Source organism: Oncorhynchus gorbuscha, linkage group LG04 (genome assembly GCF_021184085.1).
Source record: "Oncorhynchus gorbuscha isolate QuinsamMale2020 ecotype Even-year linkage group LG04, OgorEven_v1.0, whole genome shotgun sequence".
In the NCBI taxonomy this organism is placed as follows: domain Eukaryota; kingdom Metazoa; phylum Chordata; class Actinopteri; order Salmoniformes; family Salmonidae; genus Oncorhynchus; species Oncorhynchus gorbuscha.
The window spans coordinates 9,508,578-9,534,417 of record NC_060176.1 but is presented as its reverse complement, the minus strand read 5'-3'; the positions used below and the strand labels follow the sequence as shown (position 1 = coordinate 9,534,417).

Here is a 25,840-nt window from a genome sequence, read left to right as displayed (position 1 = left end):
TTGTGCATCAGCAGTTTTTCTCTTGTAATTTCAGGTTGGATAAAAGCAGAAGACTCATTTTCATCTTGCATGGACTAATTTAGTATATCTTATCATAATCATGGTCAAATTACCGACAGGGCACACATGGCACATGCCCAGGGGGCCTCAATTGATTTTGTTAGTCACTCTCACTCAGATATCATATTAACATGGTTTAAGTCATGGCAAAATGTGTAGAATTTCAGGAAATTTGTTGTAAAACCAACCATATTTTGCTTAGGACCCCCAAAAGGCTAGAGCTGGCCCTGCATCCACTACAAATACACCAGGCTGCTCTGTTATTCTTGTGCCTTTAGTGAAACATTTCAGTGTGGAATGCTTTAATGTCTGCATGATGTTTCAATCAAGACTTTTGAGGATAATTGAATTAGAGAATTGGTCGGGGCTAGCCGGTGGTTTTCAAAGGGAGCCGGGATTTATCATACATCATTCACTGCCCTCAACCATAAGCAACCAAAAGGACCCTGTGAATCACCTTTAATGGAAGATTACACTCAAAGTGAATGATTTGAAGGGTTTCAGGCAACGCATAATGTTCTAACTCATTAAGAGAAAATACTTTTAGGTAGGAAAAGTCTTGGACAAACAGAGAATCAGGGCTTTGAGGAAAGTCTACATGGTAGGCTGACACAGCAACTTTTAAACACGTTTTATCTCCATGAAATATTTAGTAAGGCATGTTATCTTTTTTGGATATGACAAGCTGCTGTAAATAAAGGAAGATGAAAGAAGTTGTGAAATAGCTTACATCAACATAAATGTGGTTATTTTAGGAGATTATTTTTCTTTCATGTCTTCATGTAAATTAAATATTTGAACAAACTCACAATCCTGAGAAGTCTTCTGCACTAATACCCACTGATGCTCTGACAACGCATCCTGTATCTTGTCAAGTCCACAGCAACACCGCCCATATGGAGAAGAGTTGGGACACTGACTGACACTTGACTGTCAGCAACTAATCACAACCCCATTCTGTCAAATCCCCCAGAAACTCCAGAAATGACTCAGCATACCTTTAAGCTTATTACATATATTTTAGGTAGTAACTAGCAAGAAGACTATGTTGATACCAAACATGCCTTTTAAAGATAGACATTTATTATTTCCATAACCCCATAAAATAACTTCAGACAGAATAGAAATGAGGAATCAAAAGGAAACGTAGAAGAATAGCAAGGACCGTTTCAAATAGAGCACTTTTCTCTTGAAATGTTATTTATTAAATGGACATTTCTTGATACCAGCTAACTCTAAAAGGGTCTTTGTAGCTTTTAGGAATCAATATTAGAGATGGAAGCAGAGATCTTCCATATTGAAAAGTCCAAATGAAATACTACCGAGAAAAAATACCTACAATCGTTTTAAGTCCGTTTGTTTATTCAAATAGCAAACTTAGCTTGATCCGACAGTTAATTTAAGCTATTATTTTGCAGCAACCTTTAAAAAAATACAGCCAGCTCTACCGTATTGCAGCAGCCATTTTACATAAATGAAAAACTCACATGTACATTCTACATAGAAACTACAGAAAGTTGAACTAACATAACATTCCTCTTAAGTCACTCTTAACTTCGCTAGGTCTTTCTACTTATTCACACTGGATCAAATACCTCCCACTCCCATTAAGCCTGAGAAATAATCATTACTAATACTGGCCTTATACTAATGAAGTATAATTTCATTACGATTTAATAAATGCAAATCTAAAGCATACGTGCCTTGCAATACTATTGTGGCAATTTCAACTAAAGGTATGTTCATTTTTATATTTATCTTAATCTTCTTTGAATACTTCCTTGGTTCAATATGAACTTAACCTTTTCCTTTGTGCTCAGTCATTGCTGCTAGGGCGCCCTCTGTCAGTCACTCAAATCATTACAGTATAAAAAGGTAGGTGTATATAACGTTCTATACTGTACTTTAAGTGCATATAGGACAGAGATACATATATATAAATATAAAATGCAAGACAGAAATATTAACATTAATAGTCTGTATTTACTAATTGCCTGCAATCATTTAGCCACTAAAAACACTCAATGTTAATATATAAAACAAGATAATGTAGAGTTTAACATTTATAAATATGTTTACCATGTATTAATACTGACCTTATAGGTTTTGCTGTATATGATGGAGAATCTACATATATAGGTAGAATCTCCAAATATATCTGAATCAAAAAACAAATACCAGAAACGCAGTTTATAAAGGCATAATAAGTATAAAGATGTATGTCAGATTATAGTTATACAATAATATTTGACACAAATATCAGGCCAAATTAAGAGCAGATAACCTTTATAATGAAGAAGTACAATTCTCAAAATGTAAATATGTACATACAATCCCTTCATAAAAACTCAGCTTCCTCTCTTGGATGGAAACGTCCAGTGCAATATCATGTCATACTGTCCTTCAAAATAGCCAGTGATATGCTCTGCTCCACTTCCTACAACTAGAAGTTATGCTTCCTCCAGCTGAGAGAGTGCCTCCTCTTCCTCTTCCTGTGACACTGCTCTCTCTTCTCTGGCCAGGGGAAGCCTCCCTCAGCTGCTCTGTACACCTCGTCATACTCATCGCTGTCGGAGTCATCCTCGGCTGCAGGGAAGGCCCTGTCTGGGAACACTTCCCTGAGTCTGGAGCTGAAAAACATCTCCAGGCTGCGACCTGCCTGGGCCACCTCTGAGTCCGGCTGGAGGACAGACAGAGAAACCACAAATGAAACACAGCTCATCTCAGGTTTTACTACCGTGACCCGGATCAGTACTTACAATTGCATTGTGAGACATTTAATAATGTAAATGATACAATAAAATATGCATTTGCAATATAGCACTGAAACAGTGGTCAATATATACAGTTTAACCTCTATCACTAAAATATTATTATTAATCTATATCACTTACATAATTGAACTTTGCACAGTTCCTGAACATGAGGGAGACATCAGCCACAAACTCCTCAGGTGAATAGTAGTGGTGAGTGCTCCTCTTGCTGAGTTTGGCCCTGATCACAGACAGATCCATGGGCCTTTTGATTATCTGGTAGTAGTGGCGAGCCTAGGTTTCAAAACATGTTTTATTAAACCAGATCACTGTGTTTTTGGGGAGTATTGGGAATACTAACATGTTGAATAATAATAAGATTGGGATCACTTACCAGTGGACTGACCGGCTCATGGAAGGGAGCACTTAGCATGTTGCTGCAGATCAACAGAGTCAACCTCTCACATTTCTACATAGGGGGGACAACATTGATTTCTTACGATAAATAACATTTACTGTAACTAGTAGGTGTGAAACCCCACTTACAGAAGACATTGGGCCCTCCTTGACACTACTGATGGGTCATTGCCAGTAATATGTTGTCCAGTGTAAGTTGATTCAAATTTTCATAATGAAGAATAATACTTACTCTCTGGTCACAAGCAGAGAGCCCATGAGGCAATGGCTTTCCTGAACATTCTGTAGCCAGCTTCTGGTTCTCACAGTCATACTCCACCTCTGGCTGTTGGATATCTCTGCAGAAGGTACACACCCAGTCACCCCTGAAGTAGGAGAGGACACAGAGGCAGACATTGGTTATCCTCAACCACAGAGCAGTAGTGTAGACAAGACTTATGGATGAGAGAAATGAGGTGTCCCAAATGGCCCCCTATTCTCTGTATAGTGCATTACTTTTGACCAGAGCCCTATGAGCCCAATGAGCCCTATGAGCCCTGGTCAAAAGTAATGCATTATATAGGGAATCGGATGCCATTTGGGACACAGGCTATGGCTTATGGTGATTAGATGACTTACGTGGGGAAGCTGAGGAGAGCAGGCACATGGCAGGACAGGTGGAAGACTTTGGGACAGCGGTCACAGCATAGAAGGTCTCCTCCGATCAGACACACGGCACAGAAGTCTTCACTCTCTATCTCCATGGTCTCTGCCCCAGGCAGGACCTGCTCGGCTCCTTCACAATGCATCTGCATCTCAATGGTCTCTGCCCCAGGCAGGACCTGCTCAGCTCCTTCACAATGCATCTGTGGGCCAGGGTCTGCATGCAGGGACCTCTGGGCTGGAGAGGACTCCACTCCTGGTTCAGGACTTAGAGAGGCTGGGTCAGGAGTGATAGAGGCTGGGTCAGTGGCTGAGTCTGGCTCCGATTCAAGATCTGGTCCAGATTCTACAGACCCTTGTGATTCAGGGGGTTGTGCATTGTTTGATTCCAGGTCTGAATCTAATCCCGGACGTGTTTCAGATGGAAAACGGGGGTCTGAACCAGGGTCAGGTTGGAGGTCTGATTCCATATCAGCCTCTGATTCCGCATCAGCATCCAGGTATTCACCATTCTCTGATTCTAAACCATTCTCTGATTCTTCACTACCTTCTGATTCCACTCTAGGTTCTGATTCCACACTAGGTTCTGATTCCACACTAGGTTCTGATTCTGTAGCAGCCTCATCAGGAGATTCCTCATCAGCAACTGATTCCAGATCAGCCTCTGATGCAGACTCAGCTGGTGGATCAGACTCTTGCTGGGGATCTGATTCTGGTTGTGGGTCCGAGTCCAGTTCCGGGTCAGAAACTATTTCTGAGATTGACCTGGGATCTGAGTCAGAGTCAAGGTCAGGTGCAGAGAAAGGTGGAGGTGATACAAGATCAGTGGCGGGTACTTGCAGTGTGAGCTCTTTGTGAGGACTGTGTCTTCCATGCTCAGGCCAATCATTAATTACTGGAGGTGGGAGAGATTGATTGATAGTGTGTCTCTCTGAGTATTGTTTATCCAGAGACGGGCTGACCATTGCGACCTTGGCTTCTTTTGATATTCCCTGTAGAGAAAGTACAGAGTTTGACATTTAGAACATGCCAGTAGTATTATACCCTGATCTGAAACACATAGCAATTTAGTTCAGACCTAGCCTCTTCTCTGGGCTAATTGCTGCCGCTTATAAGAACCAGCTGGTGGACAAAACTAGTTCAGACATAATGTTTATTGTGGTTATGAAATTAATATAATCTGACATCATAGACTTTCTGGAAGAGAAGAGAGTTCACAATGTTTTAGTGGAGCCTACCTCAGTCATCTTGTCCTTCCTTCCCCTCTGTGGAACAAGTCCGGTCCTTTCTGTTGCAGTGTCTGGCAGAGGGTCACTCTGTCGCCGCCCCTGTGGTGGGATCCGAGACACCAGGATCTTCAGCCTTTCCAAACACACCACTGGAACCTTGGAACTGGAATTCCCAGGTTCCTTCTGAACCTCTCTGTCACTGATGCATGAAGAGGGAAGTGGTGAAGCAACATAACTGTAGCTTTTCCATTTTTGATAATTTTTTAATGATGCTTTAATAGAACGTACCTGTTGTCTGGAGTCTTTCTTGGTATTCTGCATTTTCCTTTGACGTCATGCCCAGTCTCATCATATGCATAAACATAATCTGGTAAACAGCAGAAATAATAATCATTTGATGAATCCATTTAACTGATGTGAAAGCAGAATTTGGATAATAGTGATGATGATACTGTATACATCTCTCAGTGGTCATGTGTTCATATGAGAGCATATTGTTACTACATAATCAGAACATATTTATCGACAGTTATAAATATATATATATAAAATATATATATATATATATATATATATATATATATATATATATATATATATAGAGAGAGAGAGAGAGAGAGAGAGAGAGAGAGAGAGAGAGAGAGAGAGAGAGAGAGAGAGAGAGAGGTTTATTATTGCCATGGTGTCCAATATTGCCAGCTAGATCTGAATTGCAGTATATAGTGTATACATAAATAAATAAATCCTCTGAGAAATGTATATTGTATAATAATAAATAAATGATAAATGTATAATATTTGGAAGTTAAGTGGCTCAGTACCAGGCTCTGTCTTGTAGATGGTCAAAGGCGATAGGCGTAGGTTGGGCTGGCCTCTGGAGGGAAGAGTGGCTAAGGATCTCTCCAAGGAGGCCACAGATCGTATCACTCCATCAGAAGACAGCCTCCTCCGCCTGAGATCCATGAAACCCTGATTAGGGGGGGAATCAGTCATAATCAACATCAACTACTATATCAAGCAATGACACCAACCATATTTTACATCCAAAGTCTGTAAGAATAAGGAGGAGGGACACCTTAGTGTTAGCTTTAGGAATGTGTTTAGTAAGATAAACCAAATATCGTTACAAAATATTATGGGTATTGTACTATATCATGCTACAAAGTCAACTGCAGTGACAAAAACAAGACAAGGCTTTGCCGCGTAAACCTGGAATCTGATTGACCCAAAAAGTTAATTTTGTTGGAATGCAATTAAAATAATACATCTGTCATCAGATAAATGTACCTTTAAACAGCAACACTAGCAACTTTGTCCAATTTGTTTGCAAAAAAAAGCAAATGGACTCATTGCTGCATCAATTCGTTTTTTTTGGAAATGTCTTTTACCCTCTGCAAAGAATTGACATTGTCATGTGTGAAACAAGAACAAGGTTTTAAGTCTGACAGCCAAAATCAAATCCAAAACTGCTGAGACTGCGCCTTAAAATAACTATTTTTTGGAATATTGTTTTATTGTACAATGTTATTTTCTTTGTATAGAATTACATTAATTATAGGATCTCTGTGGCTGCAGGTCTCTGTTTATTAATAGGTTACCTGGCCTGCCATGCGTCCCCGTTCCACGGCTGCTGTTGCTAGGCTGTGGGTGGCCCCCGGGGGCCTGTCTGTGGAGGGGCTGCTGGAGGGGCCTGCCAGTTCTGGTGGGATGCTCTGGGATCGACTCTTCCTCCCACACAGTGTGCTGGGCCTGCTGCTCTGAGCATCAACACTGAACCCATGGGTCGTCACAGACATCTCCAGTGAAGTGGATCTCTGTCAGAACACAGAAACACGAAGGCAGACCGCATCAGCACACTCTACTGTTGCTGACTGAGCATCATACAACACATGTGCATCTATTCATGTCATAGCAACAGAGAGACTGTGCGGTGGTGGAAGGTGTGTGGTGGAACAACCTTCAGTATCACATGCACGCACGAAGGACGCCACTCAGAATCCATTCTGTGAGCTCTGCCTGTCTGATTAAAAATAAGGCAATCGCTGCAAGCCCATTCATTTCAGCGAGAGATGGCCCACACAACTGCTCACAACACCGTTATTCTACTGATAATGAAGGGCTTAGTTACAACACCAATTATTGTATGTAAATCCACCATCAGAAGTGCGTTAGCTAGGCTCCTTTGAATAAGCGGCATTAGCACATCACAGATTAGACTCTCTTTCTGTCTCTCCTCGATTGGTCTCCTCCTCTCATCATCATTTCACTAATGTGAGTTTTACAAAAAGCCCCCAGCAACTGTGTCCCTGTGCTAATGCAGCCATACGCCTGACAAAGCTCGAGCACCAGCCTGTGTCTCAGCACCCCTCCTCTTCCTCTCACCCCTCCTCTTCCTCTCACCTCTCCTTCCCTCCCTTTTTTTCTCTGTCTTATTTCTCACAGCGCGCCACACACCATGGAGACTTAGACCAGCTGACACAGAGCATGTGCTCATAATTACCACTCGGTTAAAACACTTACCTGATCCGCGCCCCGAGGAGAGGTGTGAAGGAGTCTAAATGTGGAGAAAAAAGCTATAATCCTCTTCTAGAGGAAGAGGGAGCGAGACAGAAGACAGGGATGTATCTGAGAGAAGTGTACCCAGAGCTGAAATCAACCTCCCAGCTCCACCAATTCCCCAAGTGTCTCATTATTACCAGGTTAAGTACGTATGTGGCTGTGCCCAAGCGCTTTTTCTTCTCACTTTCACTCACTGTGTCTTGGCAAGGCGGAAATCATGTGCCTCTGTTGTTGTAATCATGCAGGAGGAACATTTTTGATCGGTGATCATTCGGTTGCTCAATCCCTGGTACCAAGGGTACTAATAATAAACAGTAGAATCTTTTTTTAGCTTTACTGCAATGCTGCACTTAAGTATTTTTTTATATATTTCAGTATAGCTGGTGCTTTGATTGTGTTAGTGTGCCTCTTTCTTAAGCATAGTCCCTTCTTCAAATGGAAGCCAGTCAGGTTTCTGTAGCACCATCTGTTTTCAGGGCAGCTGTCAACCACTGTGACTGATAATTTGGTGTAAGCAAAGTTATTGCCAGAATTTTTTCAATATCCGCTGTATGTAGATATTGAGACAGGAAATACTGCTGTCAGCCTGGGTTTAAGACTTGCAATAATGCGAAGCTCCCTGCGGTACAATGTACTTTGAGCTTCAATTATGACACCATGAAACTAATTTACTGGATCCAGCCTTCCCTCAACCCATTGGCTTTTTATTCTGCCATAATGCACAACCGAAGTGAAACAATGGCTGTACCTTGCACTATTCTCCTCAGGACAGGTGTGTGACCTGTGGTTTGTGTGTGCGTGTATGTGTGCTTGGCCAGAAGCGAGGCAGGGCTGAGGCATGTGTGCTACTGTTAGTCTAAGAGGTGTTTGTGAGCAAGGCCGTGTGTTTTGACACCTCTCAGCTCAGAGTGTGTGGTGAGGTCTATAAGGCCATAGAGAATGAGGAGGGACAAGTGTGACAACTGGGGAGTCAACAGAGTGAAAGAAAAATTAGGCTGTGGGACCTATATAACTCTCTGGTCAACAGACAACAATGGGGGAACTCCAACGTGGGCCAAAAGTGCACTATCGCTGAGCAAACATGGACAGCTTTACTAAGTTGATATGGATGTTTTGGTCAACTCACCCTGCCATCTCTGCAGTCTCTGGATGGATGTGTAGTCCTGGCCTCCTGCTGCTCTGCCTCCTGCTGCTCCACTGTCAGTTCGGCCACTAGGGGAGACAGGAGCTGCTGCTGTTGCTGCTGCAGTTCCTGCTGGATCCCTTCTGTCAGCACCTCTCTGTCCACCCCTGTCTGTACATGTGTCTTCTCCCTGCTCCCCTCCTGGATCTGCTCTGTCAACACCTCTCTGTCCACAGCTGGCTGCCCAGGAGTCTGCTCTCCCTCTCTGCTAGCCTGCTGGACCTGGCCTTCCCTGGCCCCATCTGTGGCTGGCTGTGCATGAGTTTCAGGAAGTGGCTGAATCTGAGGCTGGTAGAGGGCTGTGGCTGGGGGCTGAAGTCCAAGACCTCTACTGTTGGAGCTGGAGCTGAGCAAGCCTGGGTCAGCAGCCGCGAGATGCTCTTGCTGTTGGGGACACTGCATGGAGGAGGGCACCACAGCTGGTGGACCTGGAGGACTGTCAGGGCCCCAGCACCTCAGCAGCTGACTCTGGTGCAGGGCCAGGGAGGGAGAGCTGAGGGTGGACTGGGCACACCTGGCGGAGTAGGAGTTGGGTTCCCGCTGGGTCTTGTCCAGCTGCACAGCTGGCTGTGGGGGTATGCAGTGGAGGCAGCACATCTGGGACTGACAGCAGGCCTGGAAGGCACAGCCCTGGTCCCGCCCTCCATGGCACACAGATGGCAGGGACAGGCAGGTGATAGGCTGGGGCCTCAGGATGCTGGGGAAGGCCACACCCTCAGAGTAGGAGCGATTTCCCCCCTCGGCAGTGAGCTGACCTAGAACAACCGAGATACTTGTAGTTTAGGAATAAGGCCAGGTATCCAGTAGGACGGCATTAAATGCAACACTTTCAATAATTACATACAACTAGTTTACAACCACTGCAGCCAAGCTACTGCAGCCAAGTCCTTTAAGCCTTAGTTTACCCAAAGTTGAGATCTGCTTAGTCCAGTAGCTGGCATCCCAGTTGAACTTGATCTTCACAGGGAGCCAGGCGTCTGAGTGTAGTGGGGGTTCAAGCAGGCGCTGCATCTGGAGAGAAATCTAAAGGAGGACAGGCGTAATGTAAAAGCCCAAATTAATTTTTTCCATAATCAACTCCAAAAAAATGTATTTCTCTGTTTGTAAATGAGACTAGAAAATGGCCTTGCATTTTACAAGCGGCAAAAAAAATGGCCTTGTGTTTGACCCGCAAGCCCACCCTTCTGTCCCTTCAGACCTACCAGCTCCCTGCTGAGGAGCAGTGGGTTCTTGAGGTGGTGGGCCGTTGCCCAGCTGATGAAGTTCTGCACGTGGTCCAGCTGGCTGCACATCTCTATCGCCCCCTGCAGCTGGTCCTCCAGACGCCGCTGGAAGTCCTCCGAGATCTTCTACACACACACACACACACACACACACACACACACACACACACACACACACACACACACACACACACACACACACACACACACACACACACACACACACACACACACACACACACACAGAGGCAGACAGAAACATGCTCACGTGTAATTGCTGGCACGGAGAGAGTGAATTACAGATGGAAAGAGAGGGGCTAATCAATGGCTTGTTTTTCGCCGGATGTCATTCCTAAGATCCCTGCTTTTTTGACAGATCATTATTGCCTCTCCATTGCGAGCGGTCAGAACTGATTAGATAATGTTGGGAGCGCTCCTGATTAGGAACATGTACTTCATGGTCAGCTAGACACTGGAGATGAATGCCCCTGAAAACATTGAGACTGAGGGGAGAGAGAGAGTCATTACCTCCAGTTGCTCTATTAATAGGTTGGCCCGTTTGTTCAGCTCATTCATCATAATCATCTTTGCCATTTTAATCTGGTTCTCAGCCTTCCTCTGCGTGACCTTTACACCGTGCAGCCTGAGAGGAACACCGAGAAAGTGACATTCTGATTACTGACAGAGAAACCAAAACAGTTGATGGATTGTGGTGTATAAGTGCTTTATTGCACTTGGATGCTTTACATATGTTAGATGGGTATTTCATTCAGAGTTGGAGAGTGTATTGTATATGATCTTTGAGAGGACATATGCATGTCGTCAACATTGCTCTGGTAAATTTGAGCCAGGTTTCTGAGACCACCAGATGTTGGCTTTACACTTGCTTTATGAGATCAGTGTATACTCCTGATCATTCTACACATCTGTCAGTAATGTATTTTACAAGCGGAGCTTACCTGTCCTCTATCTGTTTGGCTGTGCTCTCCACTGCAGACCTCCTCTCCTCCACCTGAGCCATCAGGCTCTCAAACTGCCACTGTTGGTCCTGCAGGGCCTTTCCTATGTGCACCAGCCTGAGGAAAAACAGATATCACAGTGGGTCAAATAATACAATAGAAACACCACTTAACCTCACCACTTTACACCCTTTCATTTCAAGCATCTCCTTGAGGGATAGTTACTGTATGACTTTAGGGACTATTGGGACCACTAATGCACTGCAAAATCACAGGCAACAGGGCAATGTATCATATGGACTGAATTAGAATTAGGTTGGTTGAAGATATGCACCAGACACAATGCAGGAGGTTTTTAACCTGCTGTTAGCCCCTCACTGTAATGCCCTTGTGCCGTGTCTAAGGACTGACCTGTGGTTCTTGTGGGCGGACAGGTGACAGCTGCTGCAGCACATGAGGTCACAGGACTCGCAGAAAAGCTCCAAGGGCTCTTGTCTGTGAGAGTGGCACATGAGGAGGGGGCGGCCACACAAGCCAGGGCCTGCCGGGCAGAGAGGGGGAGGGGGGAGAGAAGCATAGCATTACCACAGAGAAGGACTAAACAAGCAATTCACACATACAACTAAAGGTATTGGGAGGAATTGGTGCTGTACATTTATTCACTAAATGCACAAAGATATATCTTGCAAACAAATGTTCAAGGACACATCATGTAAACAAAAGTGGCCTACTATAGGGCCACTGCATAACATTCATGTCTGGCAGCACACCGTTTATGTACATCAACGTTTTATTCTATTTTTAAATCAATCTACAAGACAAATTACTATTTTTCTGAATGTTTCCTGTTGTGTTTTGTTTAATTTAGTTTCAAATGTTATCTGCAATCTCACTCTACTATTTTAGAGTTGAAAAATACATTGAATGTGATATTGGCCTCAAGTTAACATGCATTACATGAGTCATTCAGTATCATCATCATTCCAAAACTATTTTAGGCTGGGGAAATATGGCATCCTTTAAATCTAGTAAATATTTCTGGGCTTAAATAATGGGTAGACAGATGGAAAATAGGGCAGAGAGAGAAGGTCTTTGAACGGAGAAATTAAAGACCAGTGCCAATCTAGATTAATAACTTAGTTCGGTTGGCTTTTGAAGAATCAAACAAAACCTTCACACCGCAGGATGTAGACAGTAACAAATGCTGCTAGAGAACAAATGACTTTCATGTGTGCATGCATAAACGGCCATGTTTTAAAAATAAATGCAGCATTAGTCATTTGATTTGCAATGTAATGAGAGTTTCTACTCTATGCAAATTATCTGTATAAATAGCTGGAAATGTGATTCTTATGCAGTATATATGAGACTTCCTGCCCAAAGTTATCACTTCCTCACACTAAGGTTGTATCCCAATTAGCACCTGTTCCCTATAGGGCTCTGGCCAAAAGTAGTGCACTATGTAATAATAGAGTATCATTTGGAACGGAGTCCAAGCAATCACCAAGTGGCATTAGTTTATTTACTTCCAAACTGGACCCAAATTGACTGAAGCCTTTAATTGACTTTTGAGAACAATAACAACAAATTTTTGTATCCTGATGCTGGTGTTGATTTCCCCTCTTGGGTAATGATTGTGTCATGAAACTGTGTGCACTGCACTCGGAGCAGGCCTAAGCATTGTTATGAGCGGTTGACTGAGAAGACTGGGTGATGTTCAGATGGCTATCCACTGTACACATTAAAGTTGGTCCTATGTCTATACTCTGGGGTGATTCAGAAGGTTTTCCCACAGTCACAGACACACACGCATACACACACACAAACACACACACACACATAAACGCACACACCAGAAGGGGCAGGAAACAGATCACAACATGATAGAGACCACAGTGTCACGATGAGTAAACACAGCCCCCAACAATACACAGAACTGCTGCTGCACACACACACACACACACACACACACACACACACACACACACACACACACACACACACACACACACACACACACACACACACACACACACACACACACACACACACACACACACACACACACACACACACACACACACACACAGCTAAGCATGGCCCTAGTTAGTACAGTCAACTAAACACTGACTCAACAGAACAGTAAAGCGCTCAACACAACCCTATAACATAACAAGCACATCACTGCAAACTGCTGCACACAGGCCCAGAGAGCCTGACTAAAGTCTCAGCTGAACATAGCTATCCGCTGAACACAACCCTACTGCACTCTGCTGGACACACCACTCCAATGAGCAGTGCCTTTTGCACAATGCTCTCCACAAGGCCTACTGTACACTGCATAGCACAGCCCCGGTGCTAAGTGCTGAGTGACCACATCCTGCCTGCAGAGCTACGCTTTCTCACCCGCAACACTTCAAACTGATGTTCTCACCAAAACACCAAAACAAAACACTGACACACTAAGACAGCAACACTTAAGAGGTGGCAATAGAGGTGAGATGTGATCACAGAGTTACAGTATGACTTCGCCTTTTAGCATCCAAGAGAAGAGACCTAGAAACATACTTTTCAGCATCCACAAAATATATAACACTGTTGCTACAAAAATAGTATCATTCTCAGAGTTCACTTTCTGAATGTGGGCCACATGATAAAAGGAATTGTAATACATAAGGGTCTGCAGGAACCATTACTGTACCACCAACCATTACAGGCTGCATGCAATAATTAATCACAATCATTCCTACTGAGACATGATTAACAAACAGACATGGGAAAAGTTGAAACAAAGAAACACAAAGAGGTCTGATGACGACCCCGGGGAAACGAAGCCCATCTCCACCCAACCGGCCAGAGACACTCGGATGTGGAGACTGGAGAGGCCGTGAGGGATGGGGGAACCTGTCTGGGACAGAGAGATGCTTGCCTGGTTCGGGTGGAGGCAGGGAGCTGGGGGGCATCTGGTCCCTCTGGTGCAGGTCGACACATTGGGTAGTGGGCTTCTGGTGTTGGTGCAGTTCTGAGCACTGAGGGGTGGCTTTCTGGTGCTGGTGCATGTCTGTACACTGGTAGCACAGCCACTTGTTGCAGAATGTACACAGGCTCTGGGCTAGCCTGGGCTCTGGGCACTCTGCGCAACGCTGCCACAGACAAGAGAAGACTAGTCATATATTGACACACACCAAGCACACACACACACAAGCACACACACACAAAACAACAAGGTCGTCTGATATAAAGATGGGGTGACATATGTCAGAAGTATTAGTGTTACCTCCCTCTGTACTTTGGGCTAAATCACACTCCTCAGAGTGGTCACTTGTGTCGATGCTCACACATTCTGAGCTATTCCCAGAGAATGTCAGATGCATTCGATCAAGTTCCTCTAAATGAAGCCATGTTGAGAGTCACAGACACAAGCTGCTCAACCAGCTGATTCATTTCCCTTTTAATGCAGCTTAAAGACAACTAGTAGCACAGAATGAAGTGCACATTCAAATCAAATGTACTGAAATCCCATATCAAAATACAGCTGCAACAATATAACAAAACAGGTCATACTGAAGTCATGCCAATTCCACAGGATTATCCTTTCTTCTTTTAGAACATGTTGTGTACCTCTTCATCCTCATCACATTACAGTTAACAGTTAACATTATCTCCTCAGAGTTATTTGGAAAAATATTCATATTCACTTCGTTAGAAATACACTGAAGCACATCAAAGACTTGAGAGAGTCTGAATACCCTCGGGCTAAGAAAGCACATAATACGTCCACGCATATACATTCATTCTATTTCTGCAATTGCCTCTACACACAGAGGCACAAACAATAGTAGAATAGAAAATCTGCTTGTGGGGAAAAAAGAGAGTTGAGGTAATGTCAGCCGTGTCATAGGAATAGAACGTTGAACGCCTTACCTTCTCCATGTCAGCAGTGGGGTAATGTGTCCTCTGGTGAACGGTGGAGCTGGTACCCAGCAGAGCTGCGCTCGCTGTGGGAGGGAGAGGACAGCACAGTCTGACGCTCACACACAGCACAGCAGCACTCACACTGACGCTTTTACCTGCGGCAGGAAGCAGCGTGCACCGAGAGGTGGCCCCAGAGAATACGGCTTACATGACAGCCTGCGTGCTGAGCTCTCCTCTCCTCTCCTCGCCTGGTTCATCTGTGTGTAGGACTCCTAACAGAACAGAAGGGGAGGAGTGTCAAATTCAAATCCATCCTCTCTATCACACAAAAAAACATAATCCTTTTTCTTAAATAAGCCTGTGCATAATAATTGGGAATTAGGGAGATACGATAATTATTTTTTTTCTAGGACGAAATATCCCCGGAAGCCCTTCCCAAAATGGAAGGAGAGGCCGAATGACCTACAATGTTAGAGGGAATAGTAAGCACTGCAAACGGGAGTGGAGCAGCCTGGGATGGGATGGGCTGTGGTGGGCTGGGTTGTGGTGGGCTGCTGGTGACCTCCTTCTACATCCCTGTATCAGCACAAGGAGGGGACAGGTCCCTCTGGAGCTACACATGCTCACGTAGCACACCATAACCGGGTCAGGCTCTGATGAGCACCAGACGGGAGTAGGAAACACTCCTGCTTTATCTTTATCACAGTATTGCAGAAGAGAAGGAATGGCACACTGCAAGGAAACAAAACTAACTTCATGGCTGGAAAGACAATCCATATACAGCACTAGAGAGGAGGATCATGTTGTAACTGTCTTAAAATGTATCAGCAAAAAATGACACTATTAGAAGGGGAATATGACTCCTCCCGTTGCTGTAATGCTGAAAGAGTTGTGGCAAAGAGTAGTAAGACACCCTCACTATGTGAAATCCAGATCAAAACACCATCATTGCTGCTGCTCTGAGTCTGCCTAACACCAACCCCTGCAGTCTGACCTACAAATCTGACAACTTTCTCATCCTCTGGTGCTTCACAGGGGAGCTAAAAACCATCCCATTCCCCATTGTGTGCTCAAAGACCCACTTTAAAACACAATTAGTCAAACCTAGCGGACCCCGCCTCTTGTTCACTCAGCTCTCCTGCTTTTTAAACCCCCCTCCTTCCCTTTCATACTCCCCATTTTGCTTTTAAACCAGAAAGGTGTTAGCACTATACCTCTCTGTGAGGGACAGCTCTCCTGCCCTGCTAAGTGAGGTTGGTACTGGATAAAAGGCAGCCTGAAAGCATGACATCTCTAGAGATGTCACAATAATAGAAACTTCACTGGTGATGTCTCCCCTGAAAGCACACCTATGTAACATCCATTAACACTGAGGTGATGGGATCCAAGTGAATAACCACTCCAATATCAATTCCCTGATCAGACAATTATCTACATAGTGACTGTAAATATTCATAACTTCTCTGCCAAACTCATCAACCACTCCCTGTACTGTACACTGTCATGGAAAACTGTAAATTATAAGGTCATTTTGGGTATTATCAATACTCTGAAACATTTTACTGCAGCATACTGTAAATTATGGTGCATTGTGGGAATATGTTGTGGGCGGGGAAAGAACTGCTGTATTTCTAATGGTACTGTAATTGCACCCCACAGAAAACAGTACCATATCTTTGGAGCACCAAAAACCTTTTGACCACTAGTGGGTGAATGGTATTGTTGTTTCTGGCTCATTAACATACACTATATATACAACAGTATGTGGACTCCCCTTCAAATTACTGGATTTGGCTATTTCAGCCACACACTTTGCTGTGAGGTGTATAAAATTGAGCACACCGCCATGCAATCTCCATAGACAAACATTGGCAGTAGAATGGCCTTACTGAAGAGCTCAGTGACTTTTAAACGTGGCACTGTCATAGGATGCCACCTTTCCAACAAGTCAGTTTGTCAAATTTCTGCCCTGTTAGAGCTGCCCCGGTCAACTGTAAGGGCTGTTTTTGTGAATTGGAAAGGTCTAGGAGCAACAATGGCACAGCCGCGAAGTGGTAGGCCACATAAGCTCACAGAACGGGACAGCTGATGCTGAAGCGAGCAGCACATAAAAATCATCTGTCCTCGATTGCAACACTCACTACCGAGTTACAAACTGCCTCTGGAAGCAATGTCAGCATAATAACTGTTTGTAGGGAGCTTCATGAAATGGGATTCCATGGACAAGCAGCCACACACAAGCCTAAGATCACCATGCGCAATGCCGGCTGGAGTGGGGTAAAGCTCGACGCAATTGGACTCTGGAGCAGTGGAAATGCATTCTCTGAAGTGATGAATCACCCTTCACCATCTGGCAGTCCGGGTTTGGCGGATGCCAGGAGAACGCTACCTGCCTGAATGCATAGTGCCAAATGTAAAGTTTGGTGGAGGAGGAGTGTCTGGGGCTGTTTTTTATGGTTCGGGCTAGGCCCCTTATTTCCAGTGAAAGGAAATCTTAACGCTACAGCATACAATGAGGTTCTAGACGATTCTTTGCTTCCAACTTTGTGGCAACAGTTTGGGAAGGCCCTTTCTTGTTTAAGCATGACAATGCCCCTGTGCACAAAGTGAGGTCCATACAGAAATGGTTTGTCTGGATCGGTGTGGAAAAACTTGACTATCGAACACCTTTGGGATGAATTGGAATGCTGAATGCGAGCCAGGCCTAATCACCCAACATCAATGCTTGACCTCACTAAGGCTCTTGTGGCTGAATGGAAGCAAGACCCCACAGCAATTTTCCAACATCTAGTGTAAAGCCTTCCCAGAAGAGTGGAGGCAGTTATAGCAGAAAAGGGTGGACCAACTCCATATGAATGATTTTGGAATGAGATGTTCGACGAGCAGGTGTCCATATACTTTTGGTCATGTAGTGTATATAACAATTGAGGCGGATGAGGGGGAGGATGGCTCATAATGATGGCTGGAACGGAGTGAATGTAATGGCATCAAACACATGGAAAACATGTGTTTGATGTATTTGATACATTCCACTTAATCCATGAGCCTGTCGTCCACAATTAATGCGTCACCAGCCTGCTGTGGTACAAGGTATATATACCGTTGAAGTCAGAAGTTTACATTCACTTAGGTTGGAGTCATTAAACCTTGTTTTTTAACCACTCCACAAATTTCTTGTTAACAAACTGTAGTTTTGGCAAGTCGGTTAGGACATCTACCTTGTGCATGACACAAGTAATTTTTCCAACAATTTACAGACTATTTCACATATAACTCACTGTATCACAATTCCAGTAGGTCAGAAGTTTACATACACTAAGTTGACTGTGCCTATAAACAGCTTGGAAAATTCCAGAAAAGTATGTCATGGCTTTAGAAGCATATGATAGGCTAATTGACATCATTTGAGTCAATTGGAGGTGTCCATGTGGATGTATTTCAAGGCCTACCTTCAAACTCAGTGCCTCTTTGCTTGACATCATGAGAAAATCAAAATAAATCATAAGAAATCAGACAAGACCTCAGAAAAAACATTGTAGACCTCCACAAGTCTAGATCATCCTTGGGAGCAATTTCCAAAAGTCTGAAGGTACCACGTACATCTGTACAAACAATAGTACGCAAGTATAAACGCTATGGGACCACGCAGCCATCATACGGCTCATGGAAGGAGACGCGTTCTGTCTCCTAGAGATGAACGTACTTTGGTGCGAAAAGTACAAATCAATCCCAGAACAGCAAAGGACCTTGTGAAGATGTGGAGGAAACAGGTACAAAAGTATCTATATTCACAGAAAAACGAGTCCTATATCGACATAACCTGAAAGGCCGCACAGCAAGGAAGAAGCCACTGCTCCAAAACCACCATAAAAAAGCCAGACTACAGTTTGCAACTGCACATGGGGGCAAAGATCATACCTTTTGGAGAAGTGTCCTCTGGTCTGATGAAACAAAAATAGAACTGTTTGGCCATAATGACCATCATTATGTTTGGAGGAAAATGGGGGAAGCTTGCAAGCCGAAGAACACCATCCCAACCGTGAAGCACAGGGGTGGCAGCATCATGGTGTGGAAGTGCTTTGCTGCTGGAGGGACTGGTGCACTTCACAAAAAGATGGCATCATGAGGAGGAAAATTAGGTGCATATATTGAAGCAACATCTCAAGACATCAGTCGGGAAGTTATAGCTTGCTCGCAAATGGGTCTTCCAAATGGACAATGACCCCAAACATTCTTCCAAAGTTGTGGCAAAATGGCTTAAGGACAACAAAGTCAAGGTATTGGAGTGGCCATCATAAAGCCCTGACCTCAATCCTATAGAAAATGTGTGGACAGAACTGAAAAAGCATATGCGAGCAAGGAGGCCTACAAACCTGACTCAGTTACACCAGCTCTGTCAGGAGGAATGGGCCACAATTCGCCCAATTTATTGTGGGAAGCTTGTGGAAAGCTACCCAAAACATTTGACCAATTTAAAGGAAATGCTACCAAATACTAATTGAGTGTATGTAAACTTCTGACCCACTGGGAATGTGATGAAAGAAATAAAGACTGAAATAAATAATTCTCTCTACTATTATTCTGACATTTCACATTCTTAAAATAAAGTGGTGATCCTAACTGACCTAAGACATATAATTTTTACTAAGATTAAATGTCAGGAATTGTGAAAAACTGAGCTTAAATATATTTGCCTAAGGTGTATGTAAACTTCTGACTTCAACGGTAACTGTAGATAAATACCTTCTCATTATGTACTAACAATAGGCTTTCATATGAACACTGAGAGATTAATACTGCATCATCATCACTGATATCAAAATTATGCATTCACATCAGTTAAATGGATTCATAAAATTATTATTGTTCGCCCTCTGTCCACATACGTTTGGTGATGTAGTGTATTTTGAGGCATGCCTTGTCATAGGCTATATTGGTTTCAACCATGAGTGAGAAGGGTACTAATTTAACTCCTTATAGTGCCCCATCAATTTGTATAGGGGACAGATTGGAGTGGCAGCAAGTCCAAAACCTTAAATGGTTGAGCATTTTGCCATGTCCTAATGGTCTGTTTGGCCCTGTAGTCGCTGCCAGTTTGGAAGCCTTTGTTAAGGCCTCTAGAAGTGTAAGTGATATAAAACACAAAATAGTCATGAATATAATGTAATGTGTAAACACTTTACCTAGCAGCCAACCTGTTTGCAATCTCTTGTAATTACTGTATAATACTGTGAAATACAAACCCCTCCCTCAATTAATTTCATTCATCCATTCATTCATTATTTTTCGATTACGGTAGCATTTACTTTTTTACAGTATTCTTTTTACAGTAGATTTTACGGTATTGTACTGTGTGTCATTACACATTACTTGCTATGATTCTGTATATTACAGTATAATACTGTTATATGAAATACAGAACTTTACTTGCCTCTGAGCTGCCTGTACGCTACTGTCAAATTCACAGCAACCCATTTAAAGTGTATTTAAGTCCATAACTCATTATATGGCCTACAGGAGAAAAATGTGTTCAATACGCTTCCTTGGAATCTGCCTTGTGGTACAGATGTATCCGTATTGAATTAATGATAATAGCTTATAAAAAAATCATAAAAGATATGCATAATTGAAATCATTTGAGCACTCTCCTCACTGAAGGTACTCTTGTGGTCCTCTGTTCAAAATCTCAAAATCAGGCATAGTGAATCCATGTACACAGTGAAACAGTGCCTTCAGAGAGAATTCATACCTCTTGACTTATTTCACAGTTTGTTGTGTTACTGTCTGAATTCAAAATGGATTAAATAGATTGTTTTCTCTCATCCATCTACACACAATACCCCATAATGACAAAGTGAAAACATGTTTTTAGAATTTTTTGCAAATGTATTGAAAATGAAATATATAAATATCTAATTAACATAAGTATTCACACCCCTGAGTCAATACTTTGTAGAAGCACATTTAACAGTGATTACAGCTGTGAGGCTGTCTGGGTAAGTCTCTAAGAGTTTTCCACAACTGGATTGATTGGGCAATATTTTCCCATTATTCTTTTTTAAATTATTTAAGCTCTGTCAAACTGGTTGTTGATCATTGCCAGACAACCATTTTCAGGTGTTGCCAAAGACTTTCAAGTAGATTTCAGTCAAAACTGTAACTTGGCCACTTAAGAACATTCACTGTCTTCTTGGTAAGCAACTCCAGTGTAGCCTTGTGTTTTAGGTTATTATCCTGCTGAAAGGTGAATTAATCTCCCAGTGTCTGGTGTAAAGCAGACTGAACCAGGTTTTCCTCTAGGATTTTGCCTTGTGGTCTATTTCTTTTGTATCCCCAGTCCTTAACAATTACAAGCATACCCGTAACGTTATGCAGCCACCACTATGCTTGAAATATGGACAGTGGTCCTCAGTAATGTGTTATATTGGATTTGCCCCAAACATAACATTTTGTAGTTACTCCACAATACTAACCTAAATTACAGAGTGAAAAGAAGGAAGCCTTTACAGAATAATAATATTCAAAAACATGCATCCTGTTTGCAACAAGGCACTAAAGTAATACTGCAAAACATTTGGGAATGCAATTAACTTTATGTCCTGAATCAATGTTGTTTATCCATCCTCAGTTTTCTCTTATCGTAGCCATTAAACTCTGTAACTGTTTTAAAGTCACCATTGACTTCATGGTGAAATCCCTGAGCGGTTTCCTTCCTCTCCAGCAACTGAGTTATTAAGGACGCCTGTATTATTGTAGTGACTAAGTGTGTTGATCCACAATCCAAAGTGTAATTAATATCTTCACCATGCTCAAAGGGATATTTAATGTCTGTTTAGTTTTAATACCCATCTTCCAATAGGTGCCCTTCTTTGCGAGGCATTGAAAAACCTCCCTGGTCTTTGTGGTTGAATCTGTGTTTGAAATTCACTGAAGGACCTTACAGATAATTGTATGTATTGGGGTACAAAGATGAGGTAGTCATTAAGAAATCATGCAACTTATTATGTGACTTATTAAACACATTTTTTCTCCTAAACCTATTTAGCTTTGCCATAACAAAGGGTTTGAATACTTATTGACTCAATGCAGTTCATCTTTTCATTTTTGTTCATTTGTAAAAATGTCTAAAACCATAATTCCACTTTGACATTATAGGGTATTATGTGTAGGCTACTGACAAACAAATCTAAATGTAATCAATTTTCAATTCAGGCTGTCACACAAAACAATTAGGAAAAAGTCAAGGAGTGTAAACACTTTCTGAAGGCACTGTATGTATCTGAATGTGTTTAGGCTACTTTTCTTTACATTATGACCCCTAATCCTGATGCACCATCCATGTATTAGGTCTTTCTATTGAGTGATGATGAGTGCTGAGGGGCTCTCTGAGAGCTGCTATGTGTTTCCTGAAGAGAAGGAATGTGAGCACCACTACCTGGCTGTCTGTCAATAACAGCTTTATAGCAGTGCAACACCTCCCTGTGTTTCACTAACACCTCCCTGTGTTTCACTAACACCTCCCTGTGTTTCACTAACACCTCCCTGTGTTTCACTAACACCTCCCTGTGTTTCACTAACACCTCCCTGTGTTTCACTAACACCTCCCTGTGTTTCACTAACACCTCCCTGTGTTCACTAACACCTCCCTGTGTTACACTAACACCTCCCTGTGTTACACTAACACCTCCCTGTGTTTCACTAACACCTCCCTGTGTTTCACTAACACCTCCCTGTGTTACACTAACACCCCCCTGGAATTATTATTATTTTTGTTTTATTTAACCTTTATTTAACTAGGCAAGTCAGTTAAGACCAAATTCTTATTTACGATGACGGCCTACTTTTAAAGCTTCCCCCGGTCTAAACTCTCCCCTAACCCGGACAGCGCTGGGCCAATTGTGCGCCGCCCTATGGGACACCCGATCCCGGCCGGTTGTAATACAGCCCGAGATTGAACGCGGGTCTGTTGTGGTGCCTCTTGCACTGCGATGCAGTACCTTAGACTACTGTGCCATTCGGGAGGCCCTGTATGCTCGGGGGACTACACACTTCCCAGCTTGTTCATGTTTCTGGTGGCAATAAGAGCTATAATATGTGGATTTGCAGGTATGAATTGCAAGGCATTTCTCTTTTTATGAAATTGCATACTTATCTTTTAAACTTCCCAATATGGAATCAATGTGTAGGGAAATGATTGTATTATTGCTCTATTTTATACAGATCGGCCACACTGACACTTAACTGGGGTCAATGTCACTCACTGATAACCTGTCATTGTCATCATGTATATCAATTGTGTACTGAGCCTGAACAATGAATGCAAACGTGGTTGCTGTTGTTTCAGCCATAAAATATCAAGTTGTTAAAAGTAAAACAAGTTATGATACATGGCTGGGCTATCATTCCAGTAGGATACGTGCAAATATCTGATTTTCATCATGATAGACAAGGAGCAGGTGAATCAATGACTTTAAAATTACACAGATAGATTGTGTAACATAATCTAGTCTAATTATACTGACGCATTCCCTGTCGTAATCAAAATATAATGGTAACCTAACTGGTATCGATTTGTTGTTTAAATGACATTGCTGAAATCTTGGCTCACATACAGTATCCGAGGATGCGCATAATTTGAGCTACTCAATAGTCAACAGAGCCGCACCTAAATCCATTCGATTATTTACGCATGTATTTAAGCTGTCCAAAAGATCATGCATTACAATATCGTTTTAAGATACAAAACACAATAGTTGCTCATAACATACCTCAAACGCAATAACTTTCGCTTTGGCAGTGCGTCCACAAGGTTCAGTCAGACAATATCAACTACCGTTATGTGAAGACAATTGCTTTCAGTGTCAGTACGCACGTAGTGTACTAGGACGGGCTACATTATTATTATGACCATGTTTACGAATTTGAATTGGACTGTAGGCTACTGGTATATTCACTGCGATACAGAATATGCTCACCTAAGCCTACCCTACGATAGTGAAGGGCTGTCACAAGTCAAGTATGACCAAAGCTTGTGGATTTTACCTTAACCTGATCATCACCGTATACGGCAGGCTATCCCCTCTCGATCCATTGGATGTCGCTCGTTTGTCCAGCTCAAATATTTTGGAGTTACAAAGTCTCGTGTTTGATCGTGAGACTTACACGCGTTTATTTCTTCGGTAAAAACGGTACTTCCCATCTGAAATCAAATGAACACATTTGATCTTCGGTGAATCTTATTGTCATAATGCATTTTTGAAAAAATATCTTCCCAAACACATACATTTCACATTCATTTTATTGCGATAACATTATGACTAACCTATTTCTCCTATCTATTCAAGCTTAAAATATGCTGTCGATATGTTTAATGTTCCACCGTAAAAGCCAGTTGTGCATGCCTGGTAACTCAGTGCAAGCATAATACCAATGCAGGACAGTATCACGATAGGACAGTACAGTTAAGCTATTGTTTTAATCATATTTAACTTACCCAACCCGTTATTCATCCTAGCCCACCAAAAATACCGAAACTAGAAGGCATCGGGCACGTCAGCCACCGGCATGGGCGTATGGTGAGGGATACCCTTATTTTGGTCTAATGTATAACTGCATCCCAATCGTTTTTTCGGGTATTTTTCAGATGACCGTCTTTGCTCTGTCATCCCACAGCTCAACACAGAACATCTGACAGATTATATGCACCATCACAGATCCAATGGTGATGCAATACCTTTTAATGCCGAAGCCAATGAAAGGATGTGTAAACTTCCCCCGTTCTTGTCTGCCTGTTAGTGTATCACACTAGTGTATCACACTAACCCAGATGGATTTTAATAACCACTGGTTTAGATAGTGTATAGTGCATTCGGAAAGTATTCAGACCCCTTGACTTCTTCCACATTTTGTTACGTTACAGCCTATTCTAAAATGAATTAAATTGTCCCCCCCCCCCTGATCAATATTCACACAATACCACATAATGACAAAGGAAAAACAGTTTTTGAAATGTTTTGCAAATGTATTAAAGATGTTTTAAAGTATTCAGACCCTTTTCTCAGTACTTTGTTGAAGCACCTTTAGCAGCGATTACAGCCTCCTTGGGTTTGACTCTACAAAAATACAGGTGTGCTCTGTTAGGTTGGATGGGCTGCACAGCTATTTTCATGTCTCTCCAGAGATGTTCAATCGGGTTCAAATTCAGGCTCTGGCTAGGCCACTCAAGGACATTCAGAAACTTGTCCCGAAGCCACTCCTGCATTGTCTTGGTTGTGTGCATAGGGTCATTGTCCTTTTGGAAGGTGAACCTTTGCCCCATTCTGAGTCCCTGAGCACTCTGGAGCAAGTTTTCATCAAGGATATCTCTGTACTTTGCTCTGTTCATCTTTGCGTTGATCCTGATCCTATTATTATTATTATTATTATATTATCCTGACTAGTTTCCCAGGCCCTGCCACTGAAAAACATCCCCACAGCATGATGCTGCCACCACCATGCATCACCGTAGGGATGGTGCCAGGTTTCCTCCAGACGTGACGCTTGACATTCAGGCCAAAGAGTTCTTGGCTTCATCTGACCGAAGAATCTTTTTTCTCATGGTTTGGGGGGGCTTTAGGTACCTTTTGGCAAACTCCAAGCGGGTTCTCATGTGCCTTTTACTGAGGAGTGGCTTCCATCTGGCCACTCTACCGTAAAGGCCTGATTGGTGGAGTGCTGCAGAGATGGTTGTTCTTCTGGAAGGTTCTACCATCTACACAGAGGAACTCTAGAGCTCTGAGAGTGAACATTGGGTTCTTGGTCACCTCTCTGACGGGCAGCCAGCTAAGAATAATGGTGGCCACTGTGTTCTTGGGAACCTTCAAAGCTGCAGAAATGTTTTGGTACCCTTCCCCATATTTGTG

At 42.8% G+C, this 25,840-nt stretch overlaps 1 protein-coding gene across 2 annotated transcripts; it reads right to left on the bottom strand.

The window, feature by feature from the left end:
* Positions 1 to 1,164: 1,164 nt before the first annotated feature.
* LOC124033621 (tripartite motif-containing protein 66-like) lies at positions 1,165 to 24,638 on the bottom strand. 2 transcript variants are annotated; one of them, XM_046345727.1, is made up of 20 exons: positions 24,433 to 24,638; positions 23,982 to 24,138; positions 15,095 to 15,211; positions 14,949 to 15,022; positions 13,954 to 14,167; positions 11,436 to 11,565; positions 11,025 to 11,141; positions 10,594 to 10,708; positions 10,045 to 10,191; positions 9,748 to 9,865; positions 8,786 to 9,597; positions 6,699 to 6,914; positions 5,922 to 6,069; positions 5,390 to 5,468; positions 5,111 to 5,300; positions 3,849 to 4,864; positions 3,463 to 3,595; positions 3,208 to 3,282; positions 2,955 to 3,107; positions 1,165 to 2,740 (listed from the first exon to the last, which is right to left on the bottom strand). In XM_046345727.1, the coding sequence occupies exons 4-20, from the start codon at positions 14,955 to 14,957 to the stop codon at positions 2,504 to 2,506; spliced, it is 3,909 nt and encodes a 1,302-aa protein (XP_046201683.1). In that variant the 5' UTR covers positions 14,958 to 15,022; positions 15,095 to 15,211; positions 23,982 to 24,138; positions 24,433 to 24,638; the 3' UTR covers positions 1,165 to 2,503. The 2 variants fall into 2 exon arrangements, with proteins under 2 accessions (XP_046201683.1, XP_046201682.1); XM_046345726.1 differs by lacking the exons at positions 23,982 to 24,138; positions 24,433 to 24,638 and adding an exon at positions 23,708 to 23,833 and having other exon boundaries at positions 14,949 to 15,211.
* Between the last annotated feature and the right edge of the window lie 1,202 nt (positions 24,639 to 25,840).